We start from the raw sequence: 24,817 nt of genomic DNA, 5'->3' as shown, positions 1-24,817 counted from the left end.
AATACAGCCTTAAATGAGATCATCTTAATCAGGAGCTTGGCATGGACTCACATCATCTTCTCTTTTGCATGATGTGAGATTCACTGCTCAGTTTTCCCCTCAGGTAATTTTACTCAAATGAAAATCTGCTTTTTTCAGAATGAATCTTTACCCATGGGAAATAATATATGGCTTTGCCTCCACAGTAATTTTGAAAAACAAGGAGTCCAGCTTCTGGACTTTGAGAACTTCATATGCTCCCTCTTTATTATCAAAATTCTCAGCTGAATTTTCAATACAATACAATGTGTACATAAGTTCCTTATGGGCTGCTTCAAAGGCAGACAGTAAAAAAAAAAAATCCTAAAGTAAAGATATGTAAGACAAGTTTCTCCAAGAGCACCAGAAGTAATGAAACCTGGTTTTCTAGAGGTTACTATCTCATGTCTCCTTTGCCACTCCACCCCAGATAATCACAGGCCATTTCTGTGTCTACAATCTATTCGTTACTGTAGTCAGTACTTCCGGCTTCCTCCCACATCCCTACTATTCCCAAAGTCCTGTGCATGCCCTAGAGTACCTACCTAAGGTAATTTGATTTATGCATATTGGCTGACCACCATGTGCACGCTGATTTACCAGTGGGCTGGTACCACACAGCAAATACAACTGGTGTCCACTGGCCACTGCCTTTCCTGTATAGGAACAGTTTTGGGCCACTATTCCATTTCAAGCTGCTGTTACTCAAAAAGTATGTCAGACTGAGCTTATCTTTCAGATGCATAAAGATAAGCAGGTATAGAGATGTATCTTTACAGCTGCAGCTGTATCAAATTCAGTTGAAAGTAATCAGTATGTAAAGTAGTAACTATTAAAAGCATTTTGAGAAAAAGAACTACTGTTATCATGTAAGTTTTAATGCTGATAGAAATTATATATGAAAAAAACCCCACCTAAACTCTGAAGCAGGTAGAACACCGTTGTTTTCAGCTGAAGCTGGAACTCTGTATTAGGCTGTTTTAGTAGCAGCAGAAACAAAAGCAGGAGCAAAACAGAAATGAACGATTAGAGATTTTTGCTCTTTATTTCATTTTCTTTTACTGACTGACTTTCCAAGATCTCACTTCCCAAACAGGAATAAATGTAAAAGAACTGTGAAGATAACTTCACAGATATCAAAACACAGCACAGTAATTTTCATTCTGACTTAGCTACGAGTTCTTGTAGGATACAACTGAGAATTGAATCACCTTATCTAGGAAACTTGCAGCATGGAACCAGATAACACCTTAATCTATTTTCCTTGTAATACAATGTTATTTTGCCCATCTGTTATCACAACTGTCTCATACTGCAACTAGAGGTAGCCATTTCATCATCTTTTCTTGTTTAATAGTTTTATTTGTATTTAGGCATTTCTACTTTCATGAGTCACAAATGCAAAAAGGCAAAAATCAAGGATTATGCAAACTCTAAAAACAAAGAAAGAATCACTTGTTTAAAGAAACACTTAAGTCATTTGCATTCATTTGCAAACTTAGCAATTGTGTTATTATAGCTTTTGATCTCACGTGGGCAAGAAGAAATAACCAGACGTGTCTGTGAAGCAGATGTAAACACCTCTGTATAATAACTACCATGAAAACTCTGCCTATTCCAGAACTAGCTGAAGCAGTCATAAAACACATGTGAGAATATGAGCTGCAGAGGTTCTGACCTGCCCAGTCTTGTGCCAGTAAAAGGCATCTGAGGGCAGGAGGGGGAGAGGAGAGGAAGAACTCACCATGATAAGAGTGGGCTAAAAACATGCCCTTGAGTGTTTTCCAAAGTTATTCATGAAGACATGGATGAAGAAGAGTTCAGCAAAGGTGAAAAAGGAATGCCAGAATGAATCCTCTGGATGTCGTGGACCATCCCTAACCATACCATTATTTTGGGATAGAATTGCATGTGGTAAAGTTTAAAAAATAATCCTCACTTATTTTTGGACATAAAAATCATAGGGTTTTTTTCATTTGCTTAACTCAAATACTCAGTTTTTTTTCTGTGAAATTGTCTGTAGAGTAGGCTCAGAAAGAGCAGCATCACCATAATCAAGGGGGCAGGGACCTCTGGCACAGGAAACAAAAAGAGTCGGACACGACTGGAAGGCATTGAAAGGTTGAGAACATCTCAGCTAGTTGTATCTGTGTGTTACAATATCCCAGTTAGACATTGACATAAATGAAGACAACGCCAGGGAGGTTCCAATTTATCTCAAAATTCACAGGAGTCGCTCTTGTCAGTGAGAATCAGGCAGCTCAATGTAGGACTTACCCCTTTTAACCACCACCCCTTCCTCCCATGCTTTATGGACATTTCTTCCCCTCAAATTTTTTTCATTCAGTTTGTCTTATTTCTGAATGTGGGTGGTAAATCCATATTCACAGAATAACCATCAAATCTATTCCATGTTCTACAGCATCCAATGAAGAATTCAGAGGAAAAAGATTTTCTCAGTCTGTGAAGAACCTCACACTTCAAATTTGAGTTCACAGGGGCCAGAGCTGAAGATATTTTCAAACTAGATACACATAAACATTTATCAGACATTACTGAGCTATGAACTGTATAAAGCAGAGGCTTTCTAGCAAGTTTTTTAACCCTTGTTGCTGTTAGGTAGAAGAATTTCCTCAGCTGCTCTGTTTCTGCTACCCTTGTTAGATTTTCAACGTGCACAAGGATTTGAATATTCATAAGAGCAATACAGCTTGTTTTCAAGCTCAGTAAGGGTTTAGACTTTATTTATGAGACTTTTCACTAAAGGTTTCGACCACTTTGTCACCTCATTTGTAAGACAAAAAATAAGCAAGGATTAATACATTATAATTTTTATTACCTGTGAAGTTAATGTATAGGTAGATAAAGCCAGTGATTTGTTCCACAACAGCTATAATCATTAACTTGGTCCAGTAAGCCTTATTTGTGTGAGATGTCCTTACTCAAAAGGAAAATCCCAATGAAGATAATGAGAGTACTTTTGGAAGGAAAGGTTCCAGAGCTGATCCTTAATTAAAGTCCCTTTTAAAAATGTCATTCTGGAAATATTGCTCTTACATTCACACTGTAAGAGACATGAAGAGTCAATGAAGGTTAATTGCTTTGAAACCGTATTTGTAGCCTTCTTAACTAGACTCTGAACTAGAAATTTCAAACTATCTTTCTGTGGATAGCAAAGCACAGCAAAGCTAACTGTTGTCTGAAGAAAGGCCTCAAATTAGTGCAAATTCAACCAAGAAAAAACTACCAGTGAATTCCTTTTCATACATTCTCTTTGGTAATTCTTCAGGTTGTACAAACCCTTTAAGGGTAAATTTAGCTCTTGAATCTTTGAAAACACATTTAAAAAAAAAGTGGGTTTACTTTTCTTGGTTTTTTTTACTTTATATATTTTGGAAAAGCAAAAGGCAGGAAAAGGCTATTTTCTGCTTTACTAGCAAGATATACAAGCTGAAAGCTGAACACCCATGGTCTGGTGACAAAGCTACAAAGGGAGGATGGATGCATGCACAGATCCATGTTTGTCTTTGCACCATGGGATCCACAGACACTGAAACATTTGATGTCTGACACCATATCTAAAAGTACCTTCTGCTGGAAGCAGTACAAACTAAGAGCACAGATGTTGTTCGAAGGAGTACTCTCTATGTGAGTAGTGTACTCTTTGGCACAGAAAAAATGCCCAACCTTCTGTATGCCCAGGTAAATCACTGAGCCAACAGCCAACCTATTGTTGGCTGAGGCAATAGCAGGTTTTTGGCTCCTTTAACATAGAGAAAGTAAATCACCAGCTGTAGTAGCAGCAACAAGGTGAGCCTGCAGTATTCCCCTGAGAATGGTACCACACATTTCTCTACTTTATTTGTTTGAAAATAGGTATATTATTAGCACTTGTTAATTTTCATTTTCCTTGACTTTTAAGGCTGCAGCTGACTGTCTTGTTTATATAAAAGGACATTTTTATTAGTGGTTAACTGGCGTTTTTCATATCATATGCCTAACAGGGTGACTTTGGAATGAAGAATGTTGTAGTGGCTCTCTCTGTTTCCAAACTGGCACTACAGCCTCAAACTGCCAAAGTAAAATAGTCATGGAAGTGCTGAATCTCTCCTCTACCTTCCTCTGCCGTTGCCTCCAGATCAGTCTTCCCCCCACATCACTTCTTAATTTAAATTGGTTCACTCAGAAATATTCATCTGAGATAGAAGGAGCCTTATGTATTTTTCAGGGATACCTTTCCTCATTCTATTTGTCAGCCAATTAAAACATCCAGAACCAGAGAGAATCAAAAAACCCACTGCAGGGCACGTCCAAGTTTGGAAGCACAGAGATTAGTTTGAGGGCAGCATTTACAAAACCATGGTTCCTCATTTATAAAAAGCCATTTATAAATGTATAGTTACTATACTGTAGGTGTATTTAAACACCAGAACGACCATCCTGGTACAAAACAAGTAAGTGTCCATGCAGCCCTGTGCCATGTCTCCAGTTGCAGCAACTCCCTGATCTATCCATGAATTTGGGGTAAGGTGGCTCAGGGGAATATGGGCACAGATCATCTTGGCAGAGATGGGGTTTGTTAAGGTAAATTTGAACATCGCAAAAAGCTTGAAAAGTAGGTCCCCCCTGAGAGACACACATCTTGGAAATCTGGAAAAAATACAAGACTCATGTACCACAAGGGAACATAGTACGAATGAGAATCACTCCATTAACCTTTGGTATGTAGGGCCATTTTTGCTTAATTAATCAAGTTAATATCCCAGTCCTCCTAACTGAGTAAATATTTAATCTGATTTTCACAAAGTAATAAATATTTAAGTGGTTATTCAATTATATATTAGATTAATATTTAATCAGAGAGTTTATCGCCTTCGAAAGAAAAAACAAAGGGGAAAATAGCTCCTGATATAGAGCTCGAAATCTCTAAACAGCAATTAACATATTTTCCTAGCTAGTGTACAGTTATCTAAGAAATTGCAGCTGATTGCTACGGTTACTATTCCCAAGTGCCCAGCAGCTGACTACATAAAATAACTAAGATGTAGTAGAAGAACAACTAAGTATGTCTGATGGTAAACATTTTTCACGTATTGTGCATTCTTGTAACTGATAATTTTCTGAAGCAATGCTTTGGTATAAACACAGCCTTTTCCAAGTTGTGGCTGCAGAAAAAAGACACTACTCAGCAGTCTATCTTGAAAATTACCATTTTGTATTCCACACAATTAAAAAAAAATAGTGCCTGGCAGAACTTCTTTCCTCCAAAAAGAGATTTCCTATTACTTAAGAAATAAGATGAATTTTGGTCTTCTCTTGTACTGACAACTTTGTGATATACCCTATGAAGTATGCCATAATCCCTTAAAAAGAAAACCTGAAGCCACACTGCAAAAGCTATAGGCACATCTCACAGATGTTATTCTGGCATTCTCTTCTTTGCCTGTTTTGGAGGAAGGACAGATGGCTAGCTGTGCCTCTTAAAACAATTTTTTTTTTTTTTGGAAAGCTAACCTTTCTCCACATCTGGCTTTTTTCCATCTGGATGAGAAAGAAAAATGCAAGAAAGAAAAAGACCATTGATATGATCTACTAAAATTGCACACACTCATTGTACATCAATATTTAAAAAATATTAATTCCTATGGAAATAAGGTCTGGTCAGGTTTTTTTTCTTAATTATTTTCCTCCCCAGACATGGAATTGTAAATATTGCCAGTTATTTGTCTTTCCATGCGTTTAAAAGAAGCCATCACAAATGAAAACTGTACTCAGATCATGTTATAAAATCTGTATCAGACTGGGGCCCTCTATGTGGAAAATGTGGCTAGATTACAAAAGATAAACTGCCCGTTCTCTGATGATGTGAAAGACATCTGAAGCTCAGAAGAAAGGAAGAAATAAGGAATTTTAGACCCAAATTGCGATATTTGGACAGAATCAAACACAGCCAAGCTGATATGAATATTTAAGGAAAAATATTTCAGAAAATGAAAAGTGCATAAAACTGGGAAAAAAGGAAGAACTTGGCAGCCTCCAGGTAGGACATATGGCAAAATCTACTGTGAGGCCATGGGGATCTTATCTGAAAACTAAGAATGTGGAGTTTTATGCTTCCAAGATGGTTGTAATTGTGAGTGATTTACTTCATGGTCATTAAGCATGTCTTGGATAAATGGTGATTTATGACAACACAGAAATCTGAAATATTTTCAACTGTGAAAAATACATATCTTGCTCTCCAGAAATACTTGTACAATAGCCAGAAAAATCCTCGTTAGTGTAATTAAAAGACTGATTATATATTTTAGGCTCCTGTGGGCATTTCTCAAAGAACAGTTGAATGTAATTCCCACTCATCTCCTCCTTTCACTTAGGATTCTAGATTTGCAGGAAAGTTTTATGTCTTTTACTCTAAACTTAAAATTCAAAATCTGTACATAAGTTCTCACAAAAAGCAGACACTAGTGATGTTTTTCAGCTACCACCTTAATACTGTGCAAAAGGACTAAAAGCCTTGCATTTATTCTGCATTCTCTGAGGACTTCAAGAACCGAGTTACAAACATTTTATTTGCTAAAAAAATTATCCATATGTTCAATGCAAAGTCTTAACACTGAGGTCAGCCAGCTGAGCATTGGTGCAGTACAGGGACCCCTCCTGTCCTGTACCCGTTCTCCCTTAATCAATTTTGGCACAACTGCATGATGGAAGAGGATGCAGAGTCACATCTAGAGGCCCAAGAGCAGGAAAGAGATTGTCACTATTCTAGCCTACAGGATGATGTACTTGTTAAAGACTGAACTCCACAAGTAACTACCCATGACAATTATGTAGCTTCCAGTACAATTTCATTGTATTACAATATGGTATGGTAAGAGCACTCCAGCAAAACCTTAACTGTCCCAAATACAAAAATGTATGGACTTTTCTTACCACTGAAAAAATGCAAGCTAAATTATCATAACGTTACTGTAATAGCAATTCTTTTCAGCACCTCAAGAATTTCTGTGATTATCTTCACATTCCTAAAAAAATATTTCGGGTCTCAGGGTTAAAAACTGAAATATCTGCATGCAGCTCACTAGACAAATATTGAACAAGTCATTGTATCTCCAAATTCTAGTGAAAAAAAACAAGACAGGCTGACACGGGCAACAGGCTGAAGCATGATAGGAACACCACTGCTGTCAGAGCCAGCACCTTTTGGGAGAAGGAGGCCAACTCAGCCAACATTTTCTAAGCCTCACACACACAAAAAAGGAAGACTACACACAGAAAGCTAAGCAGAAAGTGTCAGGCCTGCCAGGGAATAAAGTTTCCAAGTCTGCAATGATGTTAAAGAAGCGCCAAACAGCAGCAGGAGTGTTAATGAAACTAACACTACTTAATAAACTGCTCCTGCCAGTTTACCAACACAAACATGAGCAAGGCAGAAGAATGGAAAAAAAAAATTCTGGTTCATATATGCCAATTCTCCTTTAAGCCACAGAAAACCTTTCAAAACAAACCACCAACCCCTTTCCCGTGTGCAGTAATTTTAAGGGAAGTTAGCAGTTGATGTTGCTGGCAATAAAAACATTAATGCTGACATCCCAATTTATTATTTTTTTTATTATCACTGGTCTATTCTCAAACTAATTTGCACCTACTCTTCCTCTTGCAGGGCACAATAACTGACCCATCTCTGTGTCACACAGACTTCTATTGAAATTTCCTTAGAGTTTTGCACCTGTTCTTGTTTTTCTGCTGTATTTGGAAAGATGCCATTTGTGGCAGAGGTTTATTTTATTCATTCTTATTGCAGCTATTAAATCAAATCCCTGAAAAATTATTCATTCAAAACTAGGTATTTCAGAACTTTATCAACCTGGCTTCTCCTTGAATAAAACCACATATTTCAGATTTTTGAGTGACCTGTAATTCATACTGTGTCTTTTAGTATCCTCATCAGTGTTGCCTATTTTTTGCGGTTTTGCTCTCAGTCAACAATTGTTTCCCGTATTACAAACACTGTAGTTACCCATAAGACATCCAAAATTTGACACCTCTTGAATTCCATGAGTTCTGAAGGTTATGTGGGGCTTTCTCTGTTCTGCATTTTGCAAGTGCATAAAGGCTTCTGTGACATTTGTGCAACACTGATGCTGTTGGTATGCTTGGAAAAGTGTCACTGATAGGTCTAAACCCTGCCATTTTGCAAGCACTTTTGCTTCCATAAAAGTGAAAGACAAATTCAATCAAATTGACATTTCCTATTTTCTTTAGAGTTCTTTTTGCTCTACAGTCGTAACTAGGAATGAAATATGAGTATCAGTATTTCAGCCATCAGTGATGAAGGACTAATTTTGATTATGCTAAAGACATAGAAATGCTGAGAAAAGAAGTTCAAATCACATCTTTAAGTGGAAAAGATCAGCTGCAATTCTGACCTGAGAGAAAATAGCCATTTGACTACTTTAGGGACATAATTGAAATTCCAGTGAATTAAAAGGAACTTTCCCATTGATTTCCTTTAGCTTTGATCCAGACCTTTAATTAATAGAAATGCAGACTTGCTATCTCTCCCTTTTTTGTGAAAAACGACTAATATGAAGGCACTAGTCCTTAAGACATGAACTAAGAAATCAATTTTTTCCAAGGTGAATCCAGAAGGCAAAGTTTTCATCTTGCAATTGAGATATGATAGAATACTCACTGATGGATCCTTTGTTGGCTGAATGGAGCAGTATAGCAGTCATTCTCCTCCAGATCTGGCAGTGTTTCCTTGTCCAGTTTCATTGGCTTTCTGGGTAACCATCCTCGGAACCTGCTTATCTGTTTCTCGATCCTGCAGCACATGATAAGCATGAGCATTTGAGATACTGTTTTTTTTCACTACATTATGAAGCACATGTTGTCAAACCAGGCCACCTAATATTTACAACTAGAAAAGGTGCAATGGGTTTTGACTTTTTTTGAGGCAGACCAAATTATACAAGCTGAACTTGATTATTAATAATGAGCTTTCTGCAGAGGAGCATTTATTTTGTCTCAACAGAAAAGCAATGCTGATGGTACATGCTAAGTCTTAGTAAGCCCAGTGAGTGCTTGTCATGTCTCTAAAACTTTATTTCTCAGATTTTCAGTTAGCTTAAAATTCAGGCTTAACTGACATTAGATTTTTGCCCTCTAAACATTAGAACAGTGGAGATTGTGACAAAGATTTTTGGCAGCTAAACCCCAGCAAGTTACATCCCGTTACTACTCTCTGTATGGATTCTTACCTTGAGATTGATGCTATTTAAAAATGGGCTACTTTGTTCATCTCATTCCACTGCAGTTTCTTGCAATACTACAACCTCCATGAAACCAGAACCCTGGTTTCAGGTGACTGCTATGCAGCTTGTTACATTTGGAAGGTGAAAGCAAACAACGATTGATCTGGAGAAAGGGCAGATTTAACTACAAGTGCACTCATGCAAAGATACACAGTGAAATGAAGGGAAGAATCAGAGCTCATTGGAGAAGACAATCTAAACCAAATTCTAGAATGTTATAATGAAAAACACCTAAGAAAGCTAAGGTGTGTGTAGCACAATGACCTCTACTCTCTCAGAAGTTCCTAACAACTCCAAGTCCTAACCACTGATCCCTGCAAGAATCACAGGCTACAAATTGTGGAGGGTGCCCATACTTCAGTCACTGGATGAGTGTTTCCAGAATGTTTTTAAAGGGCAAGAATTGACTTCCTTTGAACTGAAAGTTCAGTTCTGAACGAAGCTCAAGGACTGGAAATATGGTTGGGTTTTTTTTGTTTGTTTGTTTTGTGTTGTTGTTTTGGTTGTTTTGACAGAGCCAACGTAAGAACTCTATGACCAACAAACGCTGATACCTCTGCACAGTCAGTTTGAGGGAGGAAAACCCATACCCAGGGGTTTTCCATGGGGAAAACTCATACCCAGGCTGTATGGGGAAGGGATGTGAAAATGCTACATACTTTCATTTAAAATACTTATAGTGTTTCCTGGAATATCCAGCCTTCTCCCACCAGGTATTTTTATCTCAGATAAGGAAGCTAATGCTCATTTTTAAACATGAGCACATTTCAAAATTGTACCTAAATCAGCTGTATCTGTTTTGGTCCCGTTTGTGCATTTCCAATCTGGAACAGCACGATGGGGTGAGGGGTGTTGGATGTTGCATGTATGTGCAAATTTATCACCAGGACAGTTTGGAAAAACTGTAATACGTATGTAAACATAATAGAAGATTTACGCTTAATTAATCATAAACTGTCCATGGGCAGTGTTTGCACTGACCCAGCAGTCTGGAGCACAGGAGGAGGTAGTTTGCAAATGTCTGTGCTGAATGCAGGTGAGATGTCAGATCCCAGGGCTCTAAAGAGCCTGACCAATTGTAATTCTCCAGCTGCAGCATCCAGCCTGACAGCCTTGAGCTAGTCTGTCTAGCCACTGATAGAAATGCCAAGGGAAAGTAAGTTCTCTACAGGGAAATCCCTGTCTTCTGGTCTCTGTTTTTTCCTCTGAAAATTCCATAAACCCTGTGTTACTGTACATTCAGCAGGCTTAGTGTGTCTGGGTATGAAAAAGGGAGGAGGAATCAGGAAGAGGGTTTTTCTAAATATGCTGTTCCATTCTTGTTAATTAAAGTCGCTTGAATTCTCTAAGCTATTAACACCCCTGCCCATCTGCAGTCTTTTCCCATTCATGCTGGAAGTCAATGTGCACATATGAGATACTGCCTACTGCAGGTTTATCACACCAGACAAGCACAGCACAAAGGGACCGAGTGCTTTCCCCACTTAACAGCAATGCATTATTCATGCTGGCTTCTCACTGAGTGTACCCAGAATTTGAGTGGTTTGCCATTCCCAAGACTCAGATTACTTGGCATGCTCAGCCAGCCTGCTGGCAAACGGGTCTGAGAAGGTTGCAAAACCTTACTGCAAAGCGCAGAACATGCAGTACAGCCTTCTGCAGGGAAAACAACGCCCCCTAGCTAATTCCTTGGGAAGAAAAAGGACCAACTTTTAAAATTTATTCCAGCTCATTCCAACAGTGCCATCAGTCAGCAGTGCAAGTTTCACATGGTACAGGAGCATCTTGCAAAAGGAGAAAGCTGAAAGAGTGGTGTTGGTGCTAACGAACACAGACACACAGTGTTAAAAATCTATTTTTTTATCACTTCTTCATGGCTAATCCATGCCTCATTTTCCCCATACTCAGCTGAACAGGGGAACGGGGGTTGGAAAGCGGTGTGACCTACCCAGGAGCAATGGGGTGCATGGAGTGATGTAGAGGGAGCTGCTTCACAGTGTCTCAGAGTCTCTCCCACTTCAATCCTGCCCCAGCTCTCCAAACCTAATTTTACTCAGCACCCTCTTTCTAAAGATACATATTGTGTTTAACTCACACAAAGCATTTGTCAAATAATTTTAAAGAAACTGTTTTCTCACCATAAAGTGGGGTAGGGATAGAACTGTTTTTCAAAGGAAAGTTAGGAAAATAAAAAAAAGAATTTTTAATTGAGACTGATTTTTATGAGTGGGTCAGCTTTCATAGAACTTTATGCATATTGTGGTGCTAGCTATTGTATTAGTTTAGTTTTTAACCACGATGCAGGTGATGTATAGATACCTGATACCCCTCCTTTCCTTTAAAGAAGGGGAGTTTTGTAATTTGAAGTTTTGAGATCACTAGAATTTTTCAGAGAGAAAATTCAAGTCGGGTAGACAAGTTGCCAGAGACCTGCTCTGGGCTTTGCCTTATGACTAAACCCCTCTCTAAAATAAATTTTGCTCAAATGTCAATACAATGTTTGTATTAATTTAAAAAATGGACAAAGGCTTCAAGTACTTTAATCTACACTGAACTAGGAGTAGAGGAGATAGATACTTTTATTGAAACCATATATCCAAGTTTCACGTATATTAAAAAAAAGCTGAATATGTTTTCTTTTTTCCCCACTGGGGCTATTCAGTTACAACTTTTCTGCCTCAAGTAACTATTTATAGATCTGAACATAAAAATGGAATTTAGCCAAGTGTTCTCATCACTCAGGAACTAAGTACCAGAAAAAGGATCATACCTCTTCCCATACTGACTTCAAATTGCATCCTGACTCGTAAGAAAATGAACATGAAGCAGAACTTCATATAATACATATAAATTATAGAACCTTCACCTTCTCCTTCCTATCTATTGCTTTAGTCAAAGCAGTCATATCTTCTTTAAAGTCAAGACCAATTCCAAAGCTAATGGCCACTATAGTATCTATTGTAAGGTGGGAATGGAAAGTGGGGCAGCATCAACATTTGTGTGCATCTGTTACCCTGTGCCAAAGAGGGATAAAATGTCTCAACTCTGCAAAGTGCTCATTTGGTGCTTACTAACACGAAAAGGCAAATTCTATAATGTGATATCAATGCTGGTACTGTCAAGTCACCAGCACACCGAGACATAACTTAATATACAAAATGCTTTTTAATATGCTCATACTGCAGAGTGATCATCCCATGGCTGTAAATGTATCAATGTTATGTGCAAAATGGTATGGCTGTTTATTCCAAAATGCAGATTTTTCAAATTTAATTCTTCTCTCTTAGAGGTTCTTGGCAATATTTCCACTGACCTCAGTAAATCAGTAGATCAGGTGCTAGACCCCTTTGAAAACTGCATCAACAGTACCATGGCATTAAATGCCACATACAGTGAGATAGATAAATGTAGATATATAAATGATCTGGTTTTTGCCAAGCCTGTATCATTTTTAGGCATTTTGGAGATATTTTTGTTTAATTTTCCAAGGTATCAAGAAGAAAATGCAAACTGCTGCAGGGAAAGAGTTTCATTGCAGCAAGTCAGACATAAACTGGGCATCAAGTGTAACCTTAAAGATATTAATAATTGAGTGAAAACACTTCAAAGAGTCTTGGAAAATACATATCTCTTAAGCTTGGTTCTTTGCCTTCCTATCTACCAACAAAGTACTAAGCATCCTGATAGAGGAAGCAATAAATAAATAATGCCATCACTATTACAAGTAAGCAAGGTTCATGGAAATGTACCTGTAACAGTGGTACTCTAACCCCAAGAAATTCCCTAATGAACTACACGAAAAGAAGGAGATGCAGCATTTGTACTAACATACTTCTATTTCTTTAAAGACTGTGAGATGCAACTTCTCTTGGGTTTTTTTTGCAGATGTCCTAGTGTGTAATCACTCCCTTTATCCTTTCTACAAACACAAATGATTAACTTTTCCTTCCAGCTTGACTTTAACCATTGTTTTTGTTCCTGGGTCCAAATGAACATAAACTCAACTGGCATAAGAATTGTACTCACCTATTCATGAACTTGTATCGGCGGTGCAGGTAATAGATTTTTCTCCTGGAAGAACAGCAAAAATGAAGCCAGTCGAGAAGAAAACCCATCGTCAGTTACAGTATGAACTAGCAAGGAAGGAAAGGAGATTGAAGACAGAAGCCTGTAAGAGGTGGAGGAAGAGACTAAAAGAGAGATTAACAGAACTGTCACAGGAAGCCACACAGACACTGGTGGCATTTGAATTGCCAGAAGGTCATCATTTTTCCATTGTCTCCTCCTTTTCTGCTATTTGTCATGTGTGAAAGATGGAGATCCAAAGATGTTTCTATTTCAGAGAAGTTCATGAACTGTTGCAGGAATTCTATAGGACAAATATGGATGAAGTATCTGACATCTACTAGTGAATTATTAAGGCTGCATTTGGGGAAACACAAGGCGGATTTACTTAGAAAAGCCAGGAAAGCTGTATCTAATGCAGCAATATGCTGTAACACATGCAATACCAAGCGGGGTTGGTGATTGCTGTTGGGATAACATCCCTAGAAACAGAATATAGGCTACACAAGCAAATGCACATGTGCTCAGCACCCCACCAAGTGTTCAGCACTCCCTCTGCCCCTCATACAGGCTGGTTTCTGTTGTCAGTGCAATAAGCTGTGTGTGAGAGCAAATGATTGGCAAGTGAGCAGACAAGGGAACACAAGCAGACACATGCTGAACCCACTTCCAGCCTGCCTCCTGACCAGCTCTGCAGTGCAGAGCAGCCCCTAACCACCATGTGTAGATCCAGGACAGAGTCCACCTCCTGTCCCACTCCAGTGCTGGCAGCTCTTTTTCTTCTCATAGATGGCTATCATACCACAGCTGTCAGGATCTGACACATTGCCTTCAGCACAGAGACCACATCTTCATGAGAGTTAAGAAAATCTGAGGGTTCTTGAGTGCGGATTTGGGACTCATACTCCTTACTGGAAGAACTGGGTGCCTGACCAAACTCTGATTTCCTCCTCCAGAGGCTGACATTGTCATCCACTGAAGGTCATTGTTAAATCAAGGTGGTTTCTGTGTATTCTGAGAGGCTCCATTGTGTGATGCAGAACTGCAGCACTTTTGGAAAATGAAGACTTACACCACACATGCTCTAAATATTGTAGCAGATGTAGTGTAGGAATGCTGTTAGTGCCTTGGAAGCAAGTCCTCTAAAATAAGACAGCACTGATGCTTTATAAACGATAAACAAATTTGGTTAGTATTCCAAGTTAATTTTCAGAACTTTTTGACATTTTTGTTATCAGAGTCCATATCATGCTGGTGAGGTAGAATTTTCTAAACTATTTCATGTTGGCCAGCCTTCTTTGGATAGTGTTATTTATCTTGCTCTACTCAGCAGGTACAGAGAAAGGTCAAAGCTAAGTGTTTCTGAGGATGCCATACACTTCTTGATTTTGCTTCTAATGTTCAGAGGTATCCACCACTTTGTCACTCCTGCTTTGAAACAACAAGGATTTCCAGTGATCCAGTGATGCATGGACCTTGCACAATTCCAGCCTGAATAATCAGGAGCAATAAGCAATCAGCAGCACTTAAAACAAGGGCTTAGACAAAGGCATCTGGAAACACACCATCTAGACTTGTGGACATGTCATAAAATTTTTTAAAATTATAAACTGTACTGTTGTTTTTAGAATAAAATTGAAGAGCCTGCCCAGCAGTCACTAGTGAATTACCATGATTTCCTGTTAGCAATGCTGTAATAATTCTCTTTCTATGGATGTGGAAAGAATGAAGCCATGATCCTGAATCAGGTCAAGAAACCCTCAGTATTTTTAAAGCTTTCTATATAATCTGTGTGACACAGACTTCGCTATCTGCTGAGTGATCAGGATAGAAAAAGCTGCTCCGTGACTAAATTCAGAGTTCCTGGTGTATTTCTGAATCATGAGACCTTACTCATTTGCTAGAGCAGGTCCATCTCAAGGAATGCCACGGAAGTCAGAGAAGGCACACTTTTGGCCTGACCCATTATTTGTAGAACACTTTAAAAAAAGAATATTACTATCTGGCAATGAATTGTGATTGGAATTTTGGAATTTTCTCTTTAACACTAAAAGCATAAGGAAGAACAGTTGAAGATTTGCTGTGAAAAGGAAAACAAAATAAATACAAAATAAGCCTGCAATTTTGCATTTATACATCTCCAGTTTTTCTTCTGAGTTCTCTATTGCTGCGTGGTGTCTCATACCAGAGGCATTTTTCATACTTAGGTAAGAAAAAATGAAAGGAATCCTACAAAGGCACCAGCTCACTATTCTGGGTCTGATCCTTTTCTTGTTCAGGAGTAATTCCATTAAAATCAATGGAGCTTCATTTTACAAACTCTGCTAAGTGAAAGAAGAATCAAGGCCTCTCAGTTCATGGATTGTGGTCAGTTCCAGCGGAAGTCTTTATGCTACTTTAAAAGTTCTGATAACCAGCAGAATAAAAACGGTATTTTACATAGAAAATTTCATAGCCCAACATGCAAATAATATTGAATCAATTATAAAAATAGTCTGAATTTCAACGTGGAATTAATCTGGTTATCAGTAGCATTTAATATAATTTCTCTACTTTCTCAGCAGAAAAAAGCATTTATCGTTTAAATTGTTTTCCTATTAGATGGGATACTTATTTATACGTATTCATGTAATACTAATTCCATACTATACAAGCAACTTACAGGTGCATACCAGATACGTCAAACAGACATGCACTTTCTGTGCTGCCTTACGTACCTGGATCTTCTTGACCTCCCATTGATTTCAATAAAATGTCCATTTAAAAAACAGCAGCGCACAAGTATGCAGGGGGCTCCAGCATTGAAGGGGTTAAAGGGCCTAAGGACAGAACACCCCATGAAAACAGCTGCACTGCTATAGCCCATCTCAAACCAGTATTGTACTGAAATTGTAGGCTTTAACAAAAAACAGCAATGAATGTGGTATCTAAGGAACTCCATTTATATTTTCTAAAGGTGTGTGGTATCTTATAGAAGAGCTTTTCTATAGGCATTTTGGTGTTATTATCACATTAACTTTACAGTATAGTGTGGTTTTGGAGGTTGAGACAAAATACAACTACACCTACCTGAAAGGCATTCTTACATTCATTAGTTCAGCATATTTGCCCAGGACCTCCCAGGGGGCGTGCAGTTTCACAAAGATGATGTCACTGTTTGTTAGGGATGACTGCAAAAGAAAAACAATACAGCCACCAGGGCTTACTTTTTCAAGTAAAAAAGAAAGAAATCATAGTCAGTGGTCAATGTGATGTGCCACCCTTCCCAATTCCTGATTCTTCCTCAAATGTTGTATCAATATTTTGTCAACTCATTTTTCTTCTGCTCTCCTGAAAGCCATGCTGTGACTCCCTTCTGGCCTGCTTGTTCTTCCTTTACATGGAAAAGAGGACATGGAGGGCAGACAGATGCATCCATGGGTTAGCTGACTGTACATAACATGAAGAGAACTTTATGCAGGGCATGCACATCAGCATGGCTGCTACCTAACAGGAAGCTGTCTGGCAAAGACAGAAGGATGTGTAGCAAAGAGGAGAAAAGGAGGAATTTAGCTCTGTTTGCACTCAGGAGGAGACACAGTGCTCTACAAGAAAGCTGCAGCAGGTTTGGCTGAAGCTGATGTGAGAACACAGAGAGCCACATGATAATACTGGAAGATGAAATGTTCAAATTCTAATGGATAAAAATGAATTGTTCATAAAGTTACATACAATACAATTTTAGACAAACAAGTGGATGATATTCCAAGAAATAGGCAAAGGTGTACTTAGTATGAGAAAAGGAAAGTATGACGACAGAAAACCAGGCAAGAAAATTGTTAGCTAGCTTTGGGGAGGGTTCCTCTGTTTTTGAGACATTGTCTTTTATTCCATGTTGCTCACATAAATTCTTGGTTAATTGTTGCTCACAATAATTCTTGGTTACAACTTACGAAGAGCTCTTAAATCTAGTATTATTTATCTGGAAACAACTTTGACTGTATGGGTGGGAGGCTGACATTTATACTTTTTACACTCTCCATCCACTATCCTGATAGATGCTGAAATTACTGAATTTGCATGTCCATGTCCTCAGAGTAGCTAAAAAATTATTACTAGTTTGTGACATGATAGGAATGAAAACTCCAACAGTTAAGATATAATATATGATTTTCTTTAGCTCATCAAAAAAACCCCCAAAACCCAAAAAAACAAACCAATCCAAAACAAAACAAACAAACAACAATAAAAACCCCAAAACAAAAACTAAGGAAAAAACCCCCCTCAAAAACCCAAACCCCCAACCCAATGACTATAGAGTTAACATTTTTTAAACAAATGTAGTATTGGACCATAATGGAGACAGAGAAATATTTGTACTCAAAGTACTAATGGGCTGCAAAAATGGATTTAACATACAAAGGAATGAGTGACTTTCTGGTGCTAAAAACTGAAGGAAAAAAATCTTCTTTGCAGATGAATTGCTGAAAAATATTTCAATACAAAATGATAGAACAGCAACAAAATGCCCCCAAGAGACTTGCTTCAGAGACAATGAATTCACTTGCATTCTTTCCACTGAATTTAATGGATTCTAATTCAGGCTTTAATGATGTTTTTCTTTATAGGTACATTTCACAAATTAGCTTTTATTTTCCCATGAGACTTCAGCAAGTAGATACCACAAAACCAAAACTAAATTCTGTTACTCTAAAAATCTCCTGCAAACTGCTCTCTCAAAGGTGAGGTTAAGTCAGCAGTGGATTGGCAGTTTTGTCATAAACAACTTGGATTAAAAAACAAAAAAGAGCAAAATCCACCAAAACTCAAAAGAAACATCTAAGAGGCCCAGTATACAGAAAGAAACTACAGTACTGATACACCAATAAAATCTGAGAAATTGGGGAAATTTATTAAAAACAGCTTATAAACTTAGTGATGGCTGTTAAACAGGAAGTTTATAGGTATTTTCCAGCACATTGTAGTTTAAGCCATACTAGATATGGGAGCCAAACACGACTTGTGAAGATGCTGTTTCACAAGTGAACATTATTTGAATGTGGTACCTTATGTGTTACATGTTTTCATGCAGAAACATGAAAAACTTCCAAATAGTTATCACAACACAGATGTTTAAAGAGTATTTTTCTACTCAATATTTTGCAGTGTTAGCACATCAAAATGTTTTCAAAATGATAATCAGCTTTGCCAACAGAAGATCTAACCAACAGAAAATCTAATCAAAATATATTTGGCAGGCTCAGTTATATCCAGAAAAAAAGAAATAATAATACTAAATTATTCATATGAAAATTCCTTTCTCTTGGGTTTGCTCATGTTAAGTGTTCATAAAGGAAAGCACTAAGCAAGGCTGGGAAAAACACGACTGGAAAGAGAATAGAAAATCCAGATGGAGGATGAATTGAATGAAATGTCACATTCACCTAATCTAAGGAGTAAATAGCTAACCAAAATATCTGGAAAAAAGATAGCATGAAGACCATCTTCCTTACAAAAATACTTTAGTGAATGGAATCTCCTAAACTCTCATAGTTAGGTTAGTATTTAGACTCAATTTCCTTCATCTTATAAATGTTTCCACTGAGACTAGAGGAGCATTCTTTTGTTGTAATTGACTTTCAAGGTTTGGCTCGTTAAATGATTTGGAGAAGTAAACTCAATTTCACATTATGGGAACATGCAAACAAAAATCAATGTAACATTACTCCCCTTGGAAACTTAAATAAGACAACTATTGACATGAGCAATCTGCTATAAAGTGATGTCCAGATGACGAAGAAAGAAAAGCAGAGGAATTAAGGGGGCAGACCAATGAGATAAAACCTTAGCAAACACAGAAATGGAATAAATGTTTGGAATTGACCTATCCATAAAAAAATGGATTTTCTTCTGGTCACTAACAATTTTCTTGGTGGTCTTCAGAATAGTGTAAAGCCAGGGCGACAAGAGACTTATCAGAACCAGACAACTGTAGACTCATCTAGGGCTCACCTGGGTTAAGCCTCTGGCTAAAGTGGAGTTAACTTAGATCAGCCTGCTCAGACAGAGGCTTGTCCCATTGAGTAGTGAATATCTCCACAGGCAGAGATTTCACAGCCTTTGGGCAACCCACTGACTGAAACTGGCTGGAGAAAAGAATATTTCCTATTGAAGAAATGCTCTCTTCCCTCATAGAGAAATCTTGGCTTAAAACTACCACTTTCTAGACTTGTTTTTCCTTAAAAACCCCTTATTTATTACAAGAACTGTATTTAATTGTGTTCTCATTGAGAGGCTGTAGCGAGGCCTAGTTAGTTTGATTGAACCATAATCTCGAAATAGGTTTATAGGGTAGAATTCAGATCATCAGAGTCTGGGTTACAGACAGTTAAAATACATCATGGCTTCACTGACAAACATCATTAGTATCATATAATTGCTGCCAGTCCTCGAATACAGGCAGTACTACAAGTCCACATATTGTAGACCTGCCCTTCTGGCAAGGCTACCTTTCCATTTTACCATTAAGTTTACAAAGACATTGCCATTTCCCAAGGACATCCAATCAACTACTAACAGATTTAAAAAGATTTTCTTCTCCAGTGCCACTGTATAAGGAGTGGAAGAGACGAAAGCATGGGCCATTTATGTAACTCCAAAAGCAGAAACACCTGCTTTGATGAGTTACAGTCATCCACTAGGTCGAGGAAAGCTTGTAGGGGTCAGGTTGTCATTCTCCTCCTAAAGCGGGCACAGAGTGGTGCTAACTGCTGGTTAAGTCCTGGCTACTGAACTCCCATGTATTCCTGCAAGCATTCTAATGCCTTTTGATGACAGGATTTAAATATATACATATATATATATATATATATATATATATATATATATATATATATATATATTTGTTATTGACCTGACTCTGCTCATTCTGAACTTATCATTGTTACTCTGAATAGAAGCAGAGTATGCTGACATGGAATGTCTCTTGAAAAGCCCTTATTTTGCTGTATTTGCAGGCTGCCTTCCAGGATCAAGGCTAAAGATTAGCCTTGTCTTTTGTCAAAAACCTTCTTAAACATTCTCCTCCGCTTAGCTAATTTTAGTTCATTATCAATAATATTGTCAAGACCTTTTTTAGACAAAACCAGCTGTAGGTACACACCTCAATGCAAGCATTTCTTGAGGCTAAAAGTTAAGAAATTTGAGAAAACCTATTTACAGTATATAACCTTGAAGAAGGATAAAATTACAGTGTCTCCAATTGAATGGTGCCATTGTTTATTTACCTTGAGCTTACTAGGCAGGTTTTCATTCATGTATGCAAAACAATAAGGCAAAAAAAAGTCAGGATTTACCATTAAGGTGTTTTCCCTATAATTATTTAAGAGCAAATTACTCAAGTCTGGGTCTCTCTTCACATTTAATAGCCCTCCTCATTAAAGTAAAATGAAATAAGTAAGACTTTGAAACAGATTCAACAACCAGAATTAATGTTACCTACTTTAGGAAGATCCTATAAGGCAAGTTAAAAAGCCAGAACAGAAACAGTTCTTTACATTTTGGCAAATATAGCTAATTTCTGGTTAAGACCATAATGCAGGCAAAAACAGAAAAGGAGACAAAACCAACATAGTTCCTCTAGTAACAATTCTCTCTGTAATCTAGCTCTGTATGATGTCTGAGTGCAGAGTAGTAAATAGTAACTACCACGGGTTCCACTGTTTTTGAGAATTACTTAACAGCACAGATTGATTTGCCATGTGGAGTGAATTAAGTGGAAAAACAAAACCCAGTACATTTTAGTTGATTAAACTGTTCTTCCTCTGCAAAACCAAAGTAAATGTAAATTCACAGGGGTAATTCCAAAGAACTGGAAAAATAGAAGACGTAGTCTGCCAATACTTTTCCAGTGCATACATTACCACTGGGCAATTATTTAGATACTGTCAATATATGTCTGGTTTCAGGGAAAATATTGCATACTCACAAACTTCAGCCTCCACATTCATGCTTCTGAGGAACCTAATGAATAACAGTGCCAATATCTTTCACACATGTACTTTCAATCAAAGCACAGGTTTAGTGAAAAGGGGAATATATTGTTCACATTTTAATTAGGATATTAAGAAGCCTTTGACTTGCAAGAAACTGTAGAGCAAAAGCAGTAAGGATGAAAATAAGAATAAAAAAGATAGCCTTACCTAAAAAATAGGAAGCTGTTGATAAAAGCAATTTTGACCTGAGGACACTGACATGTGAAATGTAGAATAACTTGATGTAAGGAGACAGAGGTACGTGATTACAATTCAGAATGATTTTTATGTGAAATCTCATGACAAAATGTGATGATGAAGTAAAGCTTTGTTTTTACTTTGTAAAGTACTTGCAGAGGTTCTGCTTCAGTGGAGTTAGTAATGCAGGCAGGTGGCTGCTTACTGCCAGCATTCTGGCAATGTGTCATCTAATCCAGCTCAGAGCAGGTGTCATAGTTACAGTGCTTAATTTCTGGCAGCATTTGACAGGATCTCCGTTCTGGAACAGAACAAGGGGAAATGCTTGCAAATGCCCTTCTACGTAGACAAAACATATGTGAGTGGAAGGACAGCTTCAAGAACAGGGCAGGTTACTTGAGTAGAAGTAAAATGCAAATACTATCTCACCACTGCTCAAATTTACTGCGCAATGATGAGCTCACAATCTGCAGTAGAGAAGCACAAATTCCTTTAAGATAAGAAATGACATTAGAAGGAAGTCTTTAATTCCAACTAATGCCATCTAAATCTGCAGAATGGATCTTACAGTAAGGCAACTTAGATGTAGTAAATCAACCATGGAAACAATATCCTCTGAGTTGGACTGCACTTCCAAGAGAAAAGATTTAGAAATACCTGCAGCATGACTCTCTTAATGGAAAAGTTTGATCTGTGAAGTAATGATAAAACATTTCTTGATAATTCCATCAGCAAATACTGAATGAATACAGGTTTGACCCATATGGGTAAGATCTCTGTGACAAAATAGCTAATAATATGGAATTTATCTGACAAATATCTTAATTCCTCTGGACTGGAAAACTACTATAAACTTGTGAAATCATTATTTGCAGATTTAAAAATGCAGATAGCTAAAATCTCTGGGCAGAATAATGCATTTTTACTTATGAAAACAGTATTTGACATTGTCTCTTTACACGAAACATCAGTTATGGGCTCCAATTTTAGATTAAAAAATTTAATACTTTATACAGTGGTAGTTGAGATCATCAAATCTTTTTGACTGTTCTATTGGCCAAAGAAAGGCCTCTTAAATACATTCTTTTACTTTTGGCATCACAGGCCATTAAAAATACATCACACAATTGAACTACATTTTATAAGGCAGCTTCCTTTGTGATTTATCCCAAGTGAAAAATATGAAACTGATATTTTTCTAATATGGATTTATTTCTTATTAATCATTTTTTGAAGTAGAAAATACTTACATTTAATGAATTGTCTATTAAATATTCATGTTTCCTTTTAGAGGCTTATTGGAAAAACATTGCTTTGGTAAAGAAAAAGGCATTTTACTTTTTGTCCAACAGCTAATTTCACAAACATAATAATCAATCAAACACACAAAAAGTGCAGGCAAGCTTATGGTAGCTTTTTCATACGACTAACCTAGAGAAAACTGAATAAGCTGCTTATTGCATCATAGAATAATAGAGGCCATCTAGTCAAATCTCCTGCTCTAAGCAGGGACAACCAGAGTGTTTTGTGGGGTCTTGAATATCTCTGTGGCTGGAGATCTTGCAACACCCCTGGGCACCAGAGGGTCTCTGGACAGAAAGGCCACAGCTGAACTTCCCTGTGGATGCAGAAGTGTTGGCAGCAGCCCAGGTTCCGAGCACCTGCCCATGCTCCAGCAGCATGAAGCTCTTGGGTTGCTCGAGTCCCTCTTCAGAGTCTTGTTTCTCAGATCATACCATCAAGGAAGACAACAAATACATATATGACTATCAGCATAGACTCCAAAGCCTTTTCAGTGTCCACACTTTCCAGGATGCAGTGAGCTGTACACTTCTCTGTATGCCTCTGTATCTGATGGCACGATTCAAAATTCTTTCTAAAGGGAGACATGCATGAGCTCAACAAGAGCACAGCTGAGGAAGAGACTACTCTCAATGTCACTGTCAGTTCAGTTCAGTCCACATGACACAAGGAAGCCTCAAGTTTTTAAGCCAGCTACAAATCCACCACATGGGTAATTATAGGCAGAGGTGTTAGCCCATGCCATATGGGAAGCAGTGGGGTAATGCACATGCTTGTTAGCATGGCTTGTTATCTTGGTTGCTGTCCCATGCTGACATGACTAGAATACCTACAAAGTCAGCTGGCAACACCTGGGTGGGTTTCTGCACCATGCCTGGCTGTGCAGGACAAACACAAGTCTCTGCTCTGCAGGGAAGTCACAGAAGAGCACTCTGACTGCTCCTTCTCAGACTTAATGCAGGTTCTCATTTTCCAGGGAAAAAGCACCAAAGAAAAACCAAGATCCAATTAAATGAAGGGGAAAGATGCATGTGAAGAATGTGAATTACTCACAACTCTACCAGTTATAGTTACCCATAAACTCTGCTAGTCTGGGCAACTCAAATGCTTGTTTGCTTGACTCATATCTCAATTTTCTGTGCCTTACTTATCTTGCAAGGATTATTAGAACTCGAAAGAGTTTGAGGAGCCATCTTCTGATAATTCATTTCACATTGTTCAAATCATTGCTGCAAAACTTTTCTGCCTGCCTCATCCAAAGGCAGAGACCTGAGCAAGCCATTTTCCCTTCCTTCTTCCCCTTTATACAAACTGTTATATAGTAGTTATATTTCTTTAATAAGATGTGGATTTCTGAGCAATTGCATTCTGTATAGTCTAACTAAGGTACTCAAGTGATCTGATACACTAAAAGCATGTAAACAAAATTTTACAAGGAAAGTTGTCTTGTAAATATGCCAAAGCATATGGTAGAGCAGCCATCTCTTCAGATACAACACCATTACTACATGAAAGGGAAGCTCATTCCAAAGCAAAATATGATGGTGAGAATAGGCTTGATTACTACTATTCAGTTCACAATTCAAAATAAAATTAGAGAAATTGACCTTCTTGTAAATCTCAAGCCATGCTCAGACTGTGTAAGACTTCCCCCAAAAATTAAATACAAAACCCCAAGAGATAAAGGAAAATCCATCCTAATGTGTTGTCTTCAGCAAGCCACAGTTTCATGTTCATCATAAAAAAAAAATCTCATGGTTTAGTGCAGAGTGGAAATTTCTAATAATTGATGGTCTACATGATTTTTCACATGTCTGCTCTGCTAAGCTCAAAGTAATTTGACCTCTGAATGTAACTAGATCATCTGGTGTTAAAAACCCACACATCATAAACAGAAGAAAA

General features: G+C 37.8%; 1 protein-coding gene across 1 annotated transcript in view; it reads right to left on the bottom strand.

The window, feature by feature from the left end:
* Nucleotides 1-24,817, bottom strand: part of ANO4 (anoctamin 4) — a 203,454-nt gene that overhangs the window by 51,503 nt on the left and 127,134 nt on the right. Inside the window, exons 7-10 of the mRNA XM_069003919.1 lie at nt 16,473-16,573; nt 16,121-16,222; nt 13,365-13,409; nt 8,717-8,848 (exon numbers count right to left, since the gene is read on the bottom strand). Of these exons, the coding sequence (XP_068860020.1) occupies nt 8,717-8,848; nt 13,365-13,409; nt 16,121-16,222; nt 16,473-16,573 (380 nt within the window). The remainder of the gene's footprint in view (nt 1-8,716; nt 8,849-13,364; nt 13,410-16,120; nt 16,223-16,472; nt 16,574-24,817) is intronic.

This window comes from Aphelocoma coerulescens, chromosome 1A (genome assembly GCF_041296385.1).
Source record: "Aphelocoma coerulescens isolate FSJ_1873_10779 chromosome 1A, UR_Acoe_1.0, whole genome shotgun sequence".
NCBI lineage: Eukaryota > Metazoa > Chordata > Aves > Passeriformes > Corvidae > Aphelocoma > Aphelocoma coerulescens.
This window is presented reverse-complemented; position numbering and strand designations above follow the sequence as displayed.